Source organism: Pinus tabuliformis, chromosome J (assembly GCF_031772625.1).
Source record: "Pinus tabuliformis cultivar Carrire ecotype Pingquan chromosome J, CPIR1, whole genome shotgun sequence".
Taxonomy (NCBI): domain Eukaryota; kingdom Viridiplantae; phylum Streptophyta; class Pinopsida; order Pinales; family Pinaceae; genus Pinus; species Pinus tabuliformis.
The window spans coordinates 585,777,857-585,796,153 of record NC_142295.1 but is presented as its reverse complement, the minus strand read 5'-3'; the positions used below and the strand labels follow the sequence as shown (position 1 = coordinate 585,796,153).

The following is an 18,297-nucleotide window of genomic DNA, read 5'->3' as shown; positions in this document are numbered from 1 at the left end:
GGTTTATTATTGGCTGGGTTAGATTAGGTCTAGGGTTTCGCTTTTGCAATTTGCAAGGGGCATCCGCAACATCCTCGGCATTTCGTTTGGCGCGCTTTAGATAGATGAAGGATTGGATGCCCAGTAGCAGGAGTCATTTTGATAAGTGGTTTCATATTAATTGCAAACGCGTGGGTAACATCGAGTAGGGGTGGCATCTACCCCAGTTAGAATAAGAGCACTCATTATTTTACCTGCATACTACACATATATATACACACCCGATGCCTTTGCTTCCACACATTCATTCAGGCATCTATATTCCCTCTCTGCTGGGTCAGTAATATTACAGGAACACAGATCAGAGAGGGGTTTTGTAGATTCCTCTATTATTTTGGGCACTTGAATTGCATATGTCTCAGAGGGAGCGCGATCCGCATCCTTGCTCAAGCGCTTTCGGCTTGCATTCTCATCTCCTGGTCTCCAGTGAGATGAACCCCAGCTCTAATTGGTCTCTGTGATCCATCTTTCATTACGTTATTTGCTTTCTTTATATAAACGGGGGGAGAAATTAGTCGGTCTTGTAACAGGACGAAGCGGCTGTGATTACGGCGAGCGAGAGAGCTTACGAAGGAGGTGTTCTTTTGTTGGGTGCTGAAGGGGTTCTTGTTCCAGAAAAATGGGCGTAAAGGGGTTTGTGGAAGGAGGGATTGCCTCGGTTATCGCAGGATGTAGCACGCACCCTCTGGATCTGATAAAAGTGCGCATGCAGCTACAAGGCGAGCAAAATATTCGCCCCGCATTTGCCTTTGCTAATGTGGGCGCTGGTTTACCAGCGGCGGAATTAGCCCCCCAGAAGAAGGTGGGTCCGATCTCTGTAGGAATCCGCGTGGTTCAGACGGAGGGGGTGTCTGCGCTCTTTTCTGGTGTCTCTGCGACAATGCTCCGGCAGGTCCTGTACTCGACCACTCGCATGGGCTTATACGAGGTTCTGAAGGAGAAGTGGCGGGAGCCGGGTTCGAAACCGGGGAACCTGCCCCTTGTCAAGAAGATCGCCGCGGGGTTGCTCGCTGGCGGTATCGGCGCCGCTGTGGGTAACCCTGCAGATGTGGCGATGGTGAGGATGCAAGCCGATGGGCGCCTCCCGGTTGCCCAGAGGCGCAACTACACGAGCGTTGCCGACGCCATCGGTCGCATGGTTCGACAGGAGGGTGTCACTTCGCTCTGGACAGGGTCATCCTTAACGGTCCAGAGGGCCATGATCGTGACGGCCTCGCAGCTGGCCTCCTACGATCAGATCAAGGAGACCATCATCTCACATGATATTATGAAGGACGGTCTGGGCACGCATGTCACAGCTAGCTTCAGTGCAGGGTTTGTGGCTGCCGTGGCTTCGAATCCCGTGGACGTTATCAAGACCCGGATTATGAATATGAACCCTAAACCAGGAGAGCCTGCACCTTATTCCGGAGCCCTGGATTGTGTCATGAAGACCATAAAGGCGGAAGGCCCTATGGCTCTTTACAAGGGATTTATTCCCACTGTGACGAGACAAGGTCCTTTTACTATCGTTCTTTTCGTCACTCTGGAGCAAGTTAGGAAGATTTTTAAAGATTTCGATTTTTAGATTCTATTTTATACCATTTGCCTGTGTCTTTCCGTCTGCTTACCTACACCTACCCAGAATTATGCGTGCTGCAGGCCTGTAACTCTGCTACCAATGCAGTATTAGGGGTTCTGTATGCCTGTAGCTTTGGTCTCTTCTTGCAGATCTCGACGATGATGATGAAAAATAGTGATTAAATAAATATATTATTGTTTAGAATGGATGTTGTGGTATAACTTGGAATCTCCTGTGTCAATATAATATTAAAAGACTGGAGGGAGATAATTTTAATGGTTGAAGTATAATTTATATCTTTGTTTATCAATTTGTTGTTATTTGACAGTAAATTAAGGTGCTTGATCCGGTGGGATAATCTGAATCTTCGAGATCACAGGAATTTGGAAAAACTTAATGTATAACATTTTATTTTTAGGATTTATAAAATTATAGATGGTATATTAAGTTTGTTTTTAAAATAATAAAATAATATTTAAATTATTTTAGTTTTTTTAAAGTTAAATAGTTGATATATATTGATAAATTTAGTATACTGATAAATGTAAGAAAGAGAACTGTGACAATAAAGCTGGTAACCAAATAAAGTTGATAACCATTCAAAAATTTTAATATTAGTTCAAAGTTAGTTACAGTAAAAAAAAATAATCACAAACTCATAAAAAAATATTTTTTTTTATTAAATATTAAACATACACTTGTAAATTTTAAAATCTACTACTAAATATAAACACGAGTCAAATTAATTAATAACTATAATTTTTATTTTAAACACGAGTCAGATTGTAAAATTAATAAACACAAGTCAAATTAATTAATAATTATAATTTTTATTTTAAACATGAGTCCAATTATAATAATTACAATTTTTATTTTAATGATTAATATATATTTAAGGGAATATTTTTTTATTATTTAAAATTATTTTTAATAAATTAATAGTTATAACTTTTAAATATCGCTTTAAATTGTTTTTAAATATTTAAAAATTTATAAAATTTAAAAATAAAAAATGCAGTGCGGATCATGGATGCAGTATGTCCACTCGAAATGTTTTACTTTTGATACACTTTTATTCCAAAAATACAATAAACAATAATAAAAAAAGGAACACCAAACCGTTATTTTCCATTTAAAAAAGGAGGTTGCAGCATTTCCTTAAAAAATACTAGTTCCAAAAGAACTAATATATTGTTTTAATTTAGCTTTCATCCATTTTGTTTGCCTTTAAATCCAGAACATAACTCTTTTCCCAATGCTTCCTCCAGGTCGCACACGTCTTTATAGCCATAGAAACATTCTTTGCCTAATTATCTAGTGATTTCTTAATTACGAAGATAGTATGTGAAAATGAGTTTAGGTCTTTTAAACTGTTCAGCCTCATAAATGTCAATAAAATCGTTCAGCCTCATAAATGTCATTAAAATCATTCATTCATTTAAGAAAACCGTGAATAGCAAAGTGGTTACATAAGACACATCTGTTTAGGTGGTCACGTGATTTCTGCGTCATCCCACCTATTAATTCATCTAACCCTAGATTCTACCAGCGGACTTTTCAACTGACATGAAAAATAAAAGAGAATGCTAATTCAGTGCCAATTCTCCTTCAACCAAACACCCCAATCAGCGTCCCAGCCAACATGTTCCTACTTCTCCTTTGATCCCCCAACTTTCCAAAATACTGTCAAGGGGTACCTGAGAAAATTCCTTCCATCGATTAAATTTAAGCTTAAAGACACCTCATGTAAGCTCTTTAATAAAGTATGAAGGTTTGAGGTCCCAATCAAATAAAAATATTTATTTCCATAATAATTAAGGGTGACTTTGACAACACACAGTGAATAAAAATGGTGATTTTTACCGATTCAAAATCATAGGTAATCCCACCTAGTTAATAAAAAATAACCACGCTCTCCTTTTATAAAAAGGGTGATGAGATAATAGCGCTGGTTGATTCCATCCTCCACATAAAACAAAATTAAAATAAAACAAGAGCATATATTTCACTTTAGATATTGCAAAAGATACACAAAGTAAAAGAGCTGTGATTGGGAATTAAATTGAGGTAAGGGCTTTATATATTTAAAAAATATTAGACCGTAAAAGATACACAACGCAAAAGGTTGTGATTGGGAATTATATTGAGGTAAGGGCCATGGCCATATATTGCAATTTGTATATTTAAAAAATAGAGACCAAGAGTACATGGGATGCCGATTAAGATTCCATCAGGAAAAGGTTCTCCATCATCTTATTGGAATCATACACGGCAGGGATTACGCTATACGCAATGTAAATAGATAGATTAGATCGGATGGAAGGGCGTTACGTATACACTTTCCTCTAAATATAATAATATGACATATTTTAAAATTAAATGATAAAGATTTAAATATATTTATTTTTATTTAAATAGTTTTCAAAAAGTTATATGAAAAACATGATGAAAGAAATTATTCCATTTTTTGTTTTTAAATTTATTTTATTTATTAATAAAATGTTATAAATTGAAATACACAAGTTTACCTGTAGATTGACTTTTTTGTTACGGGAATAAATCACATTAAATAATTCGAAAAGTAAACCAAATCTCACTAATGTAATCAATTTGAAAAATATTTTCCAATTATTCCAATTTTTTGTTTTTAAATTTATTTTATTTATTAATAAAATGTTATAAATTGAAATACACAAGTTTACCTGTAGATTGACTTTTTTGTTACGGGAATAAATCACATTAAATAATTCGAAAAGTAAACCAAATCTCACTAATGTAATCAATTTGAAAAATATTTTCGTTCACACAAAATCTAAGATCTAACGCACAAATTTATTCACAATTCAATAAATATAGGAAGGATTTATAAAAAAAATGTGGATCACGGACCAATGATACGTGACTGGGGGCCCTCGGCCGAAATTTCCAGTGGTTGTGCCCCGTTAAAAGACTAAAATCGAAATTCTCCATTATTACTTTTTCATATTCCAAGTTTTCAGTAGCACGCAGATCTCCAAAATCAGATTTTTTTGTCTTGGTAAATCTCCCTGTCATGTCAATGGGCATGTGCCCTGTGAGTGGCCATGTCGTTATTAATATGAATGCGTCTGAAAGGGCAGTCATTTAATAAAAATACAGCAGGGCCACGAGATTTACGCGTGTCATGGCCCCCACTGCAAAATATCATATGAACGTGCCTCGACTTCTGAACCCCACTTTTGTCGGTTAAAGGGCAAGGGCAACTAGAAGAGTATGGAAAGTTGGCACAGGTTTTGACACGTTGCTTACCCTTTTGAAGTTTTGAAAGAGGGGTAGTTGAGATTGGACATCGGGATGGTGACGGGGTAGGCCTTCTCAAACTTCAACTTTTCTGTACAAAATTTCTGTGATGTGCTTCATCTACTCCAACTAATAATGGACGGACTCCATATCTTGGAGGGAAGAATAGGTATTGTTATCGGGTTGGATCCACCTTGCAAAGTTTGCAAATGTAAACAACTTTATGGTGGTTGAAGTTAGTGGAGCAATGAAAAAGACAGTTGTTTTTAGTGAGATTTTTTCGGTGGGTTTTTTTAGTCAATTTTTTCTAAAATCTGACAGCAATTTATTCAAATCTCAAGATTGATAGGTAATTTCTGCACAATCAAAGCGTTCTAAAGACAAAAAATCACACTAAAAACAACTCCATGAAAAAATTTAAAAAAATACCGATAAGTGTCCATCCCTATCTTCTAAACATTGTACAATGACACGAGTTTCAGAGATACTAACTAAACGCAACCTACCCTGGAGTTGGCCACTCCCTCAAATTGTGAATCATCATCACCCTTTGAAATATCACTAAAGTGACGAGTAGCTCAATATCATTGAGCTCTCGTAAAGCTTTGGAGTATCCAAAGGGTGTGTAGAGGTGGTTTGTACATTTCACCATCAAATATGGGTAACAAATAGGCTTTGGTATATCAACAAATGCTCATTTCATGTTCGATACATAATGGCATAGAGAGGATACGAGTGTTAGGTATGAGTAATTAAGTTAACCACATTGAAAATAGGCCATCTCCTTAAGTCTACGAGTCTATGAATCATCATCACGCTTTGAAATGTTATTGATTCAACCAGTGGAACAATACCCAACTCCATGAGAAAAATGGTCAACGGTTTTGATTTCTTGCCATGAATGTGCTTGGACAATAATGAGACAAGTACCATTTCTATTGATTATGGTATGTTTGTAAAGATATGGTCCTGATCAAATACACAATAGTTGTTGTAACCAATTAGTGGAAGATGTAGGTCTTCCTACAGATGTCTTAAAATTGAAGTTGAAGCATTGCTTATCAAAAGCAATAGAACCCTTAGTCCTTTATTAGATGTGGGTGATAACTAAAGTGTGATCTAGAAAATCCTATCTCTAGATTTATGTATGATTTGATCATCTCAACTTATAATAATGTGAACTTTAGGACAAGGGCTAATATGATTACGTGTTTTGTTGAGGTAGCAAAAAACTGGTCTGATTTTGAAAAGTGGTGATGGGCAAAACACAGTTTTTTAGCATAGTTTTTGACACTTTATTTTTTTTATTTTTTATTTATTTTTTATATATATTAGTTTTTAGAATGTTAGTGATTTGCACGCTGATTTTGCATCAGACCATTTTTTTAAAAAACCTATTTTTTGACGTTAAATTTTGTAATATATTAAATGTGAATAATTTTTTTTTTTTAAATTTAACAATTTTTGAAGTGGTCTTGTTCTTCATTTTTTTTCGTAGTGAGGTTTTTATCTTTTTGCATAATTAAAGAAGGTCGATATTTTAAAATTTCGATATTCTACATATTTATATATCATTAATTAATTTTCCAATGCACATCAAATAATTGTCTCTAAAAAACAATAATTTTTAACGATTGACATAAAAATAACCATTTTGAACATAAATATAACTAAAAAATTACACATTTTGATTATTTTTTGCTAGAAATGATATGTCAAAATCACAATTTTTATAGAAAGAATTTAACAAAAAAATGGTTAAATATATATATATATATATATATATATATAATGAATTTCATGTCAAACAGTGATAATAATCACTGTTTTTTCAAAAAATAATGATTCACATAAAAATTAAAGCGAAAATCACATAATACAAATATTGAACACATAACAATATTAATTGAATGATTCTTCTTCTCATAAAATGTGAAAGTCAAAACATTACAAGTATAACTAATTAATAGTTACAAAAAATGAGCTTGATTTCCAAATATAACTTAAATTTAATCAACAATATTATGAAATCCAAACTCTTCATCCTCTAGAGTTTCATCATTATCTTCTTCCACAATATTTTTTGCTTCATTTTGCTCTTCTAATGGATCTTTCATGTCTACAAATTTTCCAAATCATTCCATGTAATGGTGGTTGAGGTTCCTTTCCTTTTTTGCCACACGTGATTCACTAAAATCCCCTTTCTTCAACCCAATTTCTTGCGTTGCATTTGGAAGAGATTGAAGAGCATTAATTCTTTGCTGAATAAATTTACACTATATTGGATCTTTTTCAATGGCGATGCAATTTATTTATTTTTGTAAGCAACATGCTAGTGTTGTACTTAATTATCAAGCAAAAGAAATAATGAAGCAAATTAATATAATGATATATAAATTAAAGAAAAAGATATTGAAATTCGATTCTATATAATAAAATTTACCTGAGCCAGAAAATAAACTCAGAACCCAATCTCCTTCATTTGAACATATGTCTATAGGATAGTTAATCAATCACTGTAGTTTTGGATAAATGTTAACTATCTTTCCTTTTGCTTCTTCATCTTTATATGTTAGTTTTTTCACAACAACATCAAAAACCAGTAGTTGGCTATGACTCTTTCTATTTACTTGATTAAAAAATATAGACATATAACTCTCATCTTTTGCCCAACTATCAATATGGATGAACTCACAATCATTTATAAATGGTTGATCTTCACGGTTAAGAAGATTTGACTTTTGCCTGTAATATGAAATAGTAAAAGTTCAATTAACTTGTATATAAATGATTTTTTTTAACATTAATCAAATATACATTTTCAACGTCTTACCATGTAAGTTGCATCCTTGAGTTTGTTTTCCCCTTGAAGCTTGACAATAACATTGGCAATTGTGTGTCTGAATGAAATGTCACAAATCTCCATAATGGTGATGATGTGAGTTTTACAAATCCTGCAACCACTTTACTAAGAGCTTAATAAGTATAAGGGTCATTATCATAGTCAATGTTTGGGATATTGAAACAATGAGGAATATATGCAATAACTAGGGAATAATCCCTTTTAGGTATGAGTTTAGCAATGTATTCACAATCGCCTTGTATTACTTGATATTGAATAGTTTCAATCCCATTCCAAATGAAATGAGTAAGAGTTGGATCAAGTTCAACATTCCTAAGACGCTGCTTCTTCAGTCTTTCGATCTTAATTTTTTTAATAAAGGTTCTGAAACTATCTGGTTCTCCATTCGCATCCTAAACAAATATATGTATAAGTTATAAAATACAAATATTATATACATGAATAAAAATGAATGTATAAATCAACATACCTTTTTAAATGCGAGATACAAATCTTTCAGTGTTGATGTAGAACTTGAATCTGGATAGTTGTGTACAACATCATCCCAACTATCTTTATTCAACAATTTAACCATTTGTTCTTGTATTTTCATGTAAACTTTGTGACCGAATAGATAAAGTAAAAAAAATTAATATAATGATATGTATAACAAATACTACCAAGAACAATATGTTATATTTAAAAGAAAATTGTAATCTAGAAATAAGTAAAAATAAGTCAACAAAATTACTTTTGAAATTCCTTAAGCATTTCTTCCAATGATAATTCCCTTGACCTCACACGAGATAATATTGTTTTGACAAGTTTTTCATCCTTCACTCTTTGCAATGCTCTCCAAGATGTGATAGTCATATCTTCTGGAAGTTGCTTCATTTCAGGACCTGATTTACTGTTGCTACATACTAATGGTTTAGACCTTTTGATCTTCTAGTTTTTAATGCTAATGTTCTGTCACATGCTAAAAATTTCATTAATCAATTCTCATAGCTCTTCAATTTTAAATGCCAACTCGAAAATGTTATCAAGACTTTTGAAGATATCAGTGTTTATTTTGCCGCCTTTTGAACTGATTTTCTTCTCAATTTGACAACATATTTCCATACAACATTCATTTTGGAATTCTATAGTAACATTTATCTTATTCCTGCCACATTTTTCTTCAAATTCACTATGAACAAATCTAACCCTTTGGATGAAAATCACAGACATCCTATAAACATTATTTGAATTATTATCCCATGCCAATAACTTTTCTTCTATATCTGATAAACCAACATAAATGATACATTTCATTGTTTCAAAACGTTGGTTATTAAGATATTCCTCCATCAATTTCCTTTGAGCTTCTACAGAATGGTTCCCCACAAGCACATAATAATTGTATTCAAAACATTTTGACTTATCAAATGCTTCTTTGTTGGGAACTTGAACTGGATCAATAAGAAGCACAAAATTAACCACATGAGCATATGGATTGTACCTCATCAATGTCTTCACGTTGTGAGCATGAAGTTGGTGTGGCTTTCTGATTTGATATTTACATTGTCCTTCACTTGGCTTATAGATTTGTCTCACATTAAGCTGAAATGTACGATCACCCTCAATTAAGTTTCTCTGTCAAGTTCTATCGAATGACATTTTGTTTTATTTTAATAATGCCATCCTCTAAATCAGCTCCAGGTGTAATGATTTCTCTGCGTTATTTTGAATTTTCACTATGATCTTCACTGTTGGCAATGACTACTTGAAAATGTTCAACTTTAATTTTATTCCTCCTAACATTCTCATCATTAACTAGAACAGATACATTCCTAGGCATTGTTACTTTTGGCCTTTTATGGCTCTTCTCCTTTCTAACATCAGTGCTAATGTCATCCTCAATAATGGAAACATATTATTCAACATCAGTTTCAACTTCCTCATCTTCATAAGTACCTTGTCTACCTTTGCTAGATTTATCCACTAGAGGCATTTTTTTTCCCTGATCCCTTGGAAGTAGTTTTGTAGCATTATAAATTACTACTTTTTGCTTGTTTGCCATGTTTTCTTCAGAATTTGAGTAAAAACTGTTGACAACTTTCATAATATCTTGCTCTATGAAGTGAATGCCTCCCAACATAATTGAAAGATTTTCAATAAAATTTTGTCAAACAAAATATCATATGTTAATAAAAATTAAGTTATAAAAATATAATGAGATAGTTACAATAAAGCAAAACAGAAATATAAATAACAATACTTACGATATCTTGTGCAATCTCATTTATGATTTGTTTACACAACTTTGTAAATTCTTCTGTCGTATGATACAATGACAATGTTGACTGATATTTAATCTTCTTATGTGACTTGGACGGTTTTGTAAGTACATAAACAATTTTAATGTCTGGTATCAAACACATGTCTATGACCTTTTCCAACACCTCATAAATTCAACTATTGTTAGGGATATCAACATATAGATATATCTGCACATCTTCGCCTTCTCTATCTTTCACATACCATACATTTTCTGTAAGCTTCACTTCTTTTGATTTCTTCTAGTATGAAATCGTCTTCTTATCATTTGAGGCACATAGATTTGTAGTTATCAGCTCAGGGTTGGTTTGTTCAATAGTGCTTTTTGAGGATCCATCTTTAATTTTAATAGTCTTTGGTCCAGAAAGATTCACAGAAATCTTCTTTGATGCCATTTTCCTACAAAAAAAAACACATATATATAAATTAGTAAATCACAAAAAAGCAATAGCTTAAATTAATAAACAAAATGATAAATGATAAATAATTTTGTAAAACATAACTTTTTAATTTACAAAAAAATAAGAAATAAAAAAAATGCAGCTGCTGGCCACCCTCGGCGGCCCGTTGGGTCGTGGGGGTGGGGCTGGAAGGGCTGTGTGCAACCCCCTTCCGCCCTTTCCCCATGGGCCCGTTGGGCCGTGGGGTTGGGTGTCGCCGGCGAGCATGATCGGACCCACCACGCCCACTGTGGACGTAGTGGCCTTCTGCGTGCCATGAGCTTGTCAGATAAATCTGGCTCATTTAAATTTTTTTTTTTTTAAAAAGTCGGATGCTATGTATTATATTCTGAAAAAAACGAGGGTCTAAATCCCTCTTTGTACATAAAGTTCGCAGATTGAGAGGAAACCAGGGGTTCACAAAATGAAGCTGCCCCCTTGATCCTTAGGCTACTTTTTTCCTTACTACTGCTAGAGATGGCACTAGTATAGATTCTGATGAAAGAGGATAACAAAAAGATGCATTTGATTTTCATTCAGTCGATCATTATGTGTTGAATGTGTCTCGCTGTTGATTCTTCTGGATTCTCATCTTTGGCTCCATGGTTTGCGCTGGAGGAGCTAGTGGCGTTGGGGTGCTTATCCAGCCAGGATTTCAGAGTGTCGAGCGATTCCTCAACATGGCCACAGCGATTTGAGAGCTGCTCGAATTGATCTCGGAGAGAGGAGACCCTGTGCATGAAAAGCTGAATTTCTGCTTTGTATTTCTCCGTGTTGATGCGGTCTTGTTCAAAAAGTCGCCTACTGTGCTCATCAAGGCGCCTGTCATGTTCTTCTAGCCTTGCATCAAGCAGACCCTGTTTTTCCTCTATCAGTGACTGTTGGGTCCTTATTTCTTCCAGCTCAAATTGAAGGTCTGCACAGTGCAGACAGTCCTCACTGCGCGCCATGGAAAGGAGGATGCAAAAAGGGGAAAGGGTCCAGAAGGCGGTAAAGAATTTGAAGATTTTGGAGATATCTTGCAGACGGATTTGGAAGGCACTGTCAAGAGAGACAGCAGATCCCACTTTCTGAGCGACAAGGGAGAAGTATAAATGGGCCCGGATGTTGGCGCGCAAGCTTGAAGGAAAAATACTGTAGATAAGGGAGAATGAAACAGAGGGGAGCTTGCTGTAGGGGCAAGTTTGAAAGATGGAAGGCGGCCAGCAGAGGTAATGGAAAGAAAGCAGAGAGTGAAGAAAGGGTGGAACAGTAATACTAGCCTCCCCACAGAGACTACTCCTGAAAAACACCACGACAGAGATTAGTGAAAAGATAAACAAGGCAGGAAAAAGCAATACCAGAGACTGATTTTTTCTTCGACTCTGGACGAGAGCGCCTTCATCAAACCAGAGTAGCTGCTCTTTCGCAAAGCTATGAATGACAATTCTTTGCTTTCCTCTGCCCGTATTTATGGAGCAAAACCAACAATAGCCTGAGTGTATTACAGGAGCCGGATCCTCTGTATTGATTAGATATTTTCCTAAATCTCGATGGCGATCTGCTGGTGCAGTGTATTCGATCTTCCGGACTTCACTGAGTTGATTGGTTTTCCTTGGGATGTAGGTAGTTCTTTGAATCGATGCTTGGATGAGACTACTTATGCATTTCGTGCTCTCTGTCAAGTGTCCTGAAGCTGTTGAAACCATGCCCGTCACACGCTTGCTGAATCTGCGAGCCTGGGCAAAGTCAGGATTTGCCTGTGTCATGGCAGAGGCTGGAAGGTATCTCTGTTATTGTGCCTCAACGCACCTTCCGGATTTCCAACTGCGTTATTCGCATGTTTGTCAGCTTCCCCGTTGAACGTGCGAAGGATATGGTAGAATCTGATGTTTTCAAAGTGTTGGAGAAGGAGATTGATGCGTTGGATATGTTGCTGAAGGTTGCTGTTTGGTGATCTCCGGTTGTAGTTCATGAGGCCAATGATTATGGAGGAATCTCCAAATACTAATGCTTTTCTAATCCCCATGTTTTTCAATTGCAACAACCCTTGGTAGAGAGCTAAGGCCTCTGCGTTATTATTTGTTTTTTTTCCCAGACTCCATTCAAAATTGCAGATTTCTTCTCCTAATTCATCTATGATAACTCCTCCCGCGCCTGCTGGTCCTGGGTTGGACTTTGAGGCGCCATCAAAGTATAAAATTGGGCAATTGTTACTCTGGATCCACCTCTTGTAGTCCTGGGTTGGAAGTCTGATTTCCCACTCCCTGGTCTGGTCTTGATGCTGTCTGTCAGTTCTCTGAATACTCTGTTGTTGTCCTGGACGGCCTAGAATATGCCTAATAATTGACCTCTCCTCAACTGAATAATCTGCTGCTTTGATTTTCCCTGAGTGTTTTGCTGCAATGGTCTCCTGCGCCAAGAGGTGAGCCTTGTTACATGTCTTCCATACATTACTCTCTTTGTTTTGGAAGATTTTTTTATTTCTTGTGAGCCAGATTTTCCATAGTAGATTGTGAGGTATGATATCCCAAGTTCTTTTGACAATCTTGCTCCTTTTATCCTTCCATGGGCAGTTCCTTCTCCATTCTTGAATTGCCTCTGCAATGTTCTGCTGAGGTTGCCATGTTATATTGCCCAAGTTGGACAAGTTGATCCAGCATTTCTTCGCGAAGGGACAGTCAAGGAATAGATGGTGGATGGTTTCCTCTGCTGAGCAGCAATTGGGGCAAATTGAAGGTCCATGTATCCCTCTCTTTCTTAAATTTTCAGAAGTGAGGATTTTGCCTTTTAACAGCAACCATATGAAGAATTTGACCTTGGGGATGGCCTCAGATTTCCATATAGTTCTCCATTGGTTCCAGATAGGAGTCTGATAAGTGCTGTTGCAGATGAATTGATAGCCGGACTTGATGGTGTAGCTTGAGCCTGTGGGGTCCCATCTAAATCCATCTGCTGCTCCTTTTTTAATGGGGGCTCTGTTCTGAAGGTTTTTATGAAGAGCTTGGAAACTTAATTCTAAGTTTGAGGGGATATCTGGAAATTCCCAGCTAGTCCAGGCTCCTGTGTCAACATCCCATTTTGAAATTTGATCAAGCCTCTGAATGCCTTTGCTATTAAGATGGAGGATGAAAGGAATGGCTTCTTCGACTGTGTTTAGAGGTTGGAAACCCATTATCTTATCAGTGGCATAATTTATACTGATCCCTCCCCCCGGAATCTTTGAGATATTTTGGTTGAGAATGGGAATTGCTTTCTTACAGAGGTGCCAGATTTTAGTAGAATCTCTACTGGGAATATCAATTTCAAGGAGTCTTTGCCTATTGTCAGAGAGGTATTTGCATTCAATGACCTGTTTCCACCAAGCTTTTGGTTCATTGATTAATCTCCAAGCCATTTTGATCCCAAAAGCGAGGTTTAGAATTTTAGGGGCTCTAATTCCCAGTCCACCTCTATCTTGAGATTGAATTACACTTTTCCAATTGACCAAATTGAATCTGTTTTTTTCTTTTTTTCCTCCTTGCCATAAGAAGTTGCGGAGGGCAGTTTCCAGCTTATAGTGAAAAGAAGCAGGAGCTTGGTAAAGAGTGAATCGGTATAAAGGTAAGGAGGAAATACCTGATTTGAGCAAAATTAATCTGCCTGCTGGGTTAAGCCATTGAGTTCCCCATTGCTGGACCTTCCTTTTGACTTTGTCTATTATTTCATTCCAGGTAGTGGCTTTTAGAGAGCCCATGGTGACCGGCATCCCAAGGTAGGTGAAGTGGTCCCAGGTTGCTTTGTAGGCAACTCCAAAAATGTTGGCTATGCTGTGAGCTGTTTGATTGGAGATATTCCATCCATAGATGCAGCTTTTTTGAAAGTTGACCTCTCCCCCTGAGCACGCCATGAATTGGTCGAGGAGGATTTTGAAGCGCCTTGCTATAGTAGTGGATGCCCCTCCAATGAGCAGAGTGTCGTCAGCAAATTGTGAGTGATTGATATTCTTCACTCCGTTTCCAAACTTGATACCAGAGATGAGGCCAACTCTTCTGTTGTGATCTAGGGTGCTGCTAAATGATTCAGCCATCAAGATGAAAAGATAAGGGGAAAGAGGGCAACCTTGCCTTAACCCTCTTGAGGATTGAAATGCTTCGCAAGGGCGACCATTTATGAGAGGCGAAATCCAGGGGCCAGAGATACAAGCGGCAATGGTGCTGATGAAGGCAGAATTGAATCCCATTTTCCTCAAGACAGCAAACAAGAAGGAGTGTCTTACTCGATCAAATGCATTGGCTAAGTCAAGCTTAAGAACGAAACCTTTCTCCTGCCTTGATGTGCTGGAGTGAATAGCTTCTTGGACCAAGGTGATGGTGTCATGAATTTGCCTGTTGGACATGAAGCCTCCTTGATTTTCGGATATAAGGGAAGGGAGAAGGGGCTGGAGTCTGGCTGCTATAATTTTTGCAAAGATCTTATATGAAGTGTTACACAAAGAAATAGGTCGAAATCTGGAGAAAGAAGTGGGGCGATTTTCTTTAGGAATGAGGGCGAGGAAAGTTGAGTTTGTGAAGCCCCCCATTTTCTTTTTTCTTTGGATTCCATTCATCATTTTAACAAGGTCTTTTTTTATCAACTGCCAATGGTCCCTATAAAAATTTATTGGGAACCCGTCTGGACCTGGAGACTTGTCTGGTTGTAAAGTCCAGATGGCTTTTCTGATTTCCTCCTCTGTTATTTCACTGTTTAAGCTGTCATTCTCCTCAGGAGAGATTTTTCCCGGTAGATGCTTAAGGATCGCCGAATAGTCAGCATCTCCTTGGTTTTCCGTGAGGAGACATTTATAATGGAGGAAGGCAGCTCGTTTGATGGATTCTTGGTCATTATGCTGGCTGCCTTGGCTATCAATTATAGTGTTTACATTGTTCCTTGTTTTTTTGGCAGTGGCCTGCTTATGGAAGTATGCCGTATTTTTATCACCTTCCTTTAACCATAATTCTCTTGATTTGATTCTCCACTTGATCTCTTCCGCTCTCTTGATTTGAATTAGCTGTCCCTGAACTTCCCATTCTTTACTTTTCAGCTGATGAGTGAATCCATGATCCTCTATTTGTTTATGGATCTCTTCCAAGTCCTGCTGTATTTTTTTCCTTATTTGTTCTGGCTCTTGATAGCTGACTTTTGCCCAATCCTTGAGTGCTTTCCTTATGTTTCGAAGTTTTGTTTCCCAAATATGACTTGGAGAGCCTTCAACGTGATGCTTCCAGGTTGCTTCTATGATAGCCTCGGCCTCAGCGTTGTCTCTCCACAAAGGATTGTACCTGAACGGAATTGGTCCCAAACGAGAATGGGAGTCCAGCGTTAAGAGAATGGGGAAGTGATCTGAGGCTGTGACACTGAGAATTTTGGTGTGGCCTGCAGCAAAGGAAGAAAGGAGGGAGACATTAACCAAAATTCTGTCCAATCTTTCCATAATGTTGCCTGGCCCCAACCTTCTGTTGTTCCAAGTATATTTCCTATTTTTTGGGATGATATCCATCAGTTCATGTTCGGACATTATCACTTCCATCTGTCTTCTGAAGGGATCGGAGGTGAAGGTGCCCCCCCTTTTCTCATTCGCATGGAGGATTAGATTGAAGTCTCCAGCAAGAATAACATTTGAGTTCTGCTCGTTGTCTATTTCTTCCTTCAGTTCCTTCCAACATTGTTCCTTTTCCCGGTAATGATTGGGGATATAGACATTATAAATGATGAAGTCACAGCTCTCTTCCTTGTTGCTAAGGTTGGTCCTAACCCAATTTTGATTGAGGACAAAGGATTTGCAGTCCCAGTACTGCTTATTCCACATAGTTGTGATTCCTCCAGAGGCTCCTCTGGAGTTGCTACTGGCCCCTGAAAATTTTTTTTGGGCATCTATAATTATTTGCATTTCACTCTGACTTTGCTTGGTTTCCTGAATCAGAACAATTTCAGGTCTTTCTGTTTGAAGAAGATCTCGTAGGGCAGCTGATTTGGAGGGGTGCCCCATACCCCTGCTGTTCCAAGATAAAAGCTTCATCATGAGGCGTTCGAGCGAGGAGGTGCTCGCCTCTCATGGTCTTTACCTGCTGTTTCTTTTTCTTGTGAACCTGTAATGAAAGATTCCATAGGGGTTTGAATCCCTAGGGCTATGTCCTTTTGCGTGCTTTCTTCCCGATGCTGCTTGGCTGACTTTCTTCCTGGTCCCGGTTTCTTGTGGATATCGCAGGAGGCGCCAATGTCTTTTGAAGAGCTTCTGGTGGTTCTGGGGGGGGGAGGATCAATGAGGGGCTGTGAGGGGGTCGAAGAGATCAAGGGAGGTTCGATCAGATCCGGAGAGGGCTGATCAGTCTGAGGATCATCAGAGGATAAAATAAGGAAAGGGTTGGAGGAGGAGGGGAAAGAAGAATCATGGGAAGGTCCAGGAGGATTAAAAGAGGGAGAGGTGGGGCGGGGGGAGGAAGAGCCCGGTTGTTCAGAAGGTGGATCTTGTTTTGACTGAGGTGCTGCTTTCTTTTTTTTTACAGTTTCCCACTGTTCTCCTTGGTCCTCAGATTCAAGATTAGTATTTTTAGAGCATCTATTGGCAAAGTGGCCGTATTCGTGACATACCTTGCATTTAAAGGGAATTTGCTCGTAGTCCAGCTGCTGTATGTAGCTCCAGTCATCCACCTTCAGCTTGATGGCTTCTGGCAGGCCTTTCCCAAGGTCCACTTCTACGCAAATCCTTGCACAGGCCTGCATGTTATCTTTAGGCTCGCTTCTGTCGATGTACTTGCCTACTGCATTCCCTATTGCTTTTACCGAGTCATCTCCCCAGCAATGCAGGGGGAGATGGGGAAGACGGACCCAAACCGGAACCGCATTCGGAATATCGAGTTCAGGGTCGAAGTCAGGAGTCCATTTGTTCAGATATAACCCTCGAGAGTCCATAAAATAGGGCCCGTTCCTGAATATCAGGTCCTTATCTGCTTTGGTTTCGAAGTGAAAAGTATAATAGCCTTTGCCACAAAATCGAATCGAAATCTTTCCTTGAGTTTTATCAGACCAGTTCCTTTCCACCCATCTCTGGACTGTCTTTGGTGAAGGCCATAAGCCTGTGAACTGCCCTATGAGCCCTTTTTCTGCTAGAGATAAAGCTGCCATTCGTGGGAGAGAAGGAGGTAGCTGAACTTCTTGGAGTATATCAAGTTTCTTGACAAATTTTGATGTTGCTGGTTTCGGACGGGCGGGGGGCAGAGATTTTACCAAAAAGCTTTCTCTGCATCCCCAGAAGATGGATCAGAATGGGCCATGGCGGAGGCCAGGCCCCAAAACAGGCCTCGCGGCCCAGGCCGAGGCGAAGCTGCAGCTGCTACAAATCTTCAGTCCCGCGCTCCAGCTCCGCGCGCTCCCCAAAGAAGAACTTCCAATAACTAAATTGAATATCTTCGGCAGTTACAAGTTCTGGCTCATTTAAATTTTTAATTAAAAAAAAAAAATTAAATTTCATTAAATCTATTTAGTTTTAAAACTTGCACACAAAAAAAAAGGAAACTAACCTTTCAAATGCGGTAATCTTCCATTGAATATGTTGTTGATAGCAATGTAGCTGCTCCACAAATTCACTCCAAGTCTTTTAACGAACCTCGAAAAACCTTGATGTGATGTGAGGAATAGTGATAATGAAATTTATGATATAGCGGAAATTACAGAATTGTTTTACCACATGGTTAATGTGGGATTAATTTGTTTTTATAAAAACTTTAACATGTAAATTTTGTTATGGCGATATAGGGAACTATGATAAAACGAACATTACAGAATTGTTTTACCACATGGTGAATGTGGGATTAATTTGC

General features: G+C 37.7%; 2 protein-coding genes across 2 annotated transcripts; one reads left to right on the top strand and one right to left on the bottom strand.

The window, feature by feature from the left end:
• Positions 1-222: 222 nt before the first annotated feature.
• On the top strand, positions 223-1,808 carry LOC149228341 (mitochondrial uncoupling protein 5-like). The gene has a single exon (XM_089378160.1). The coding sequence runs from the start codon at positions 659-661 to the stop codon at positions 1,604-1,606; it is 948 nt and encodes a 315-aa protein (XP_089234286.1). The 5' UTR covers positions 223-658; the 3' UTR covers positions 1,607-1,808.
• A 10,416-nt stretch (positions 1,809-12,224) lies between these two features.
• On the bottom strand, positions 12,225-17,602 carry LOC149228340 (uncharacterized). The gene is made up of 3 exons (XM_089380742.1): positions 17,129-17,602; positions 15,109-16,391; positions 12,225-14,826 (listed from the first exon to the last, which is right to left on the bottom strand). Exons 1-3 carry the CDS (start codon positions 17,600-17,602, stop codon positions 12,225-12,227), a joined length of 4,359 nt encoding a protein of 1,452 aa, XP_089236868.1.
• Positions 17,603-18,297: the final 695 nt, after the last annotated feature.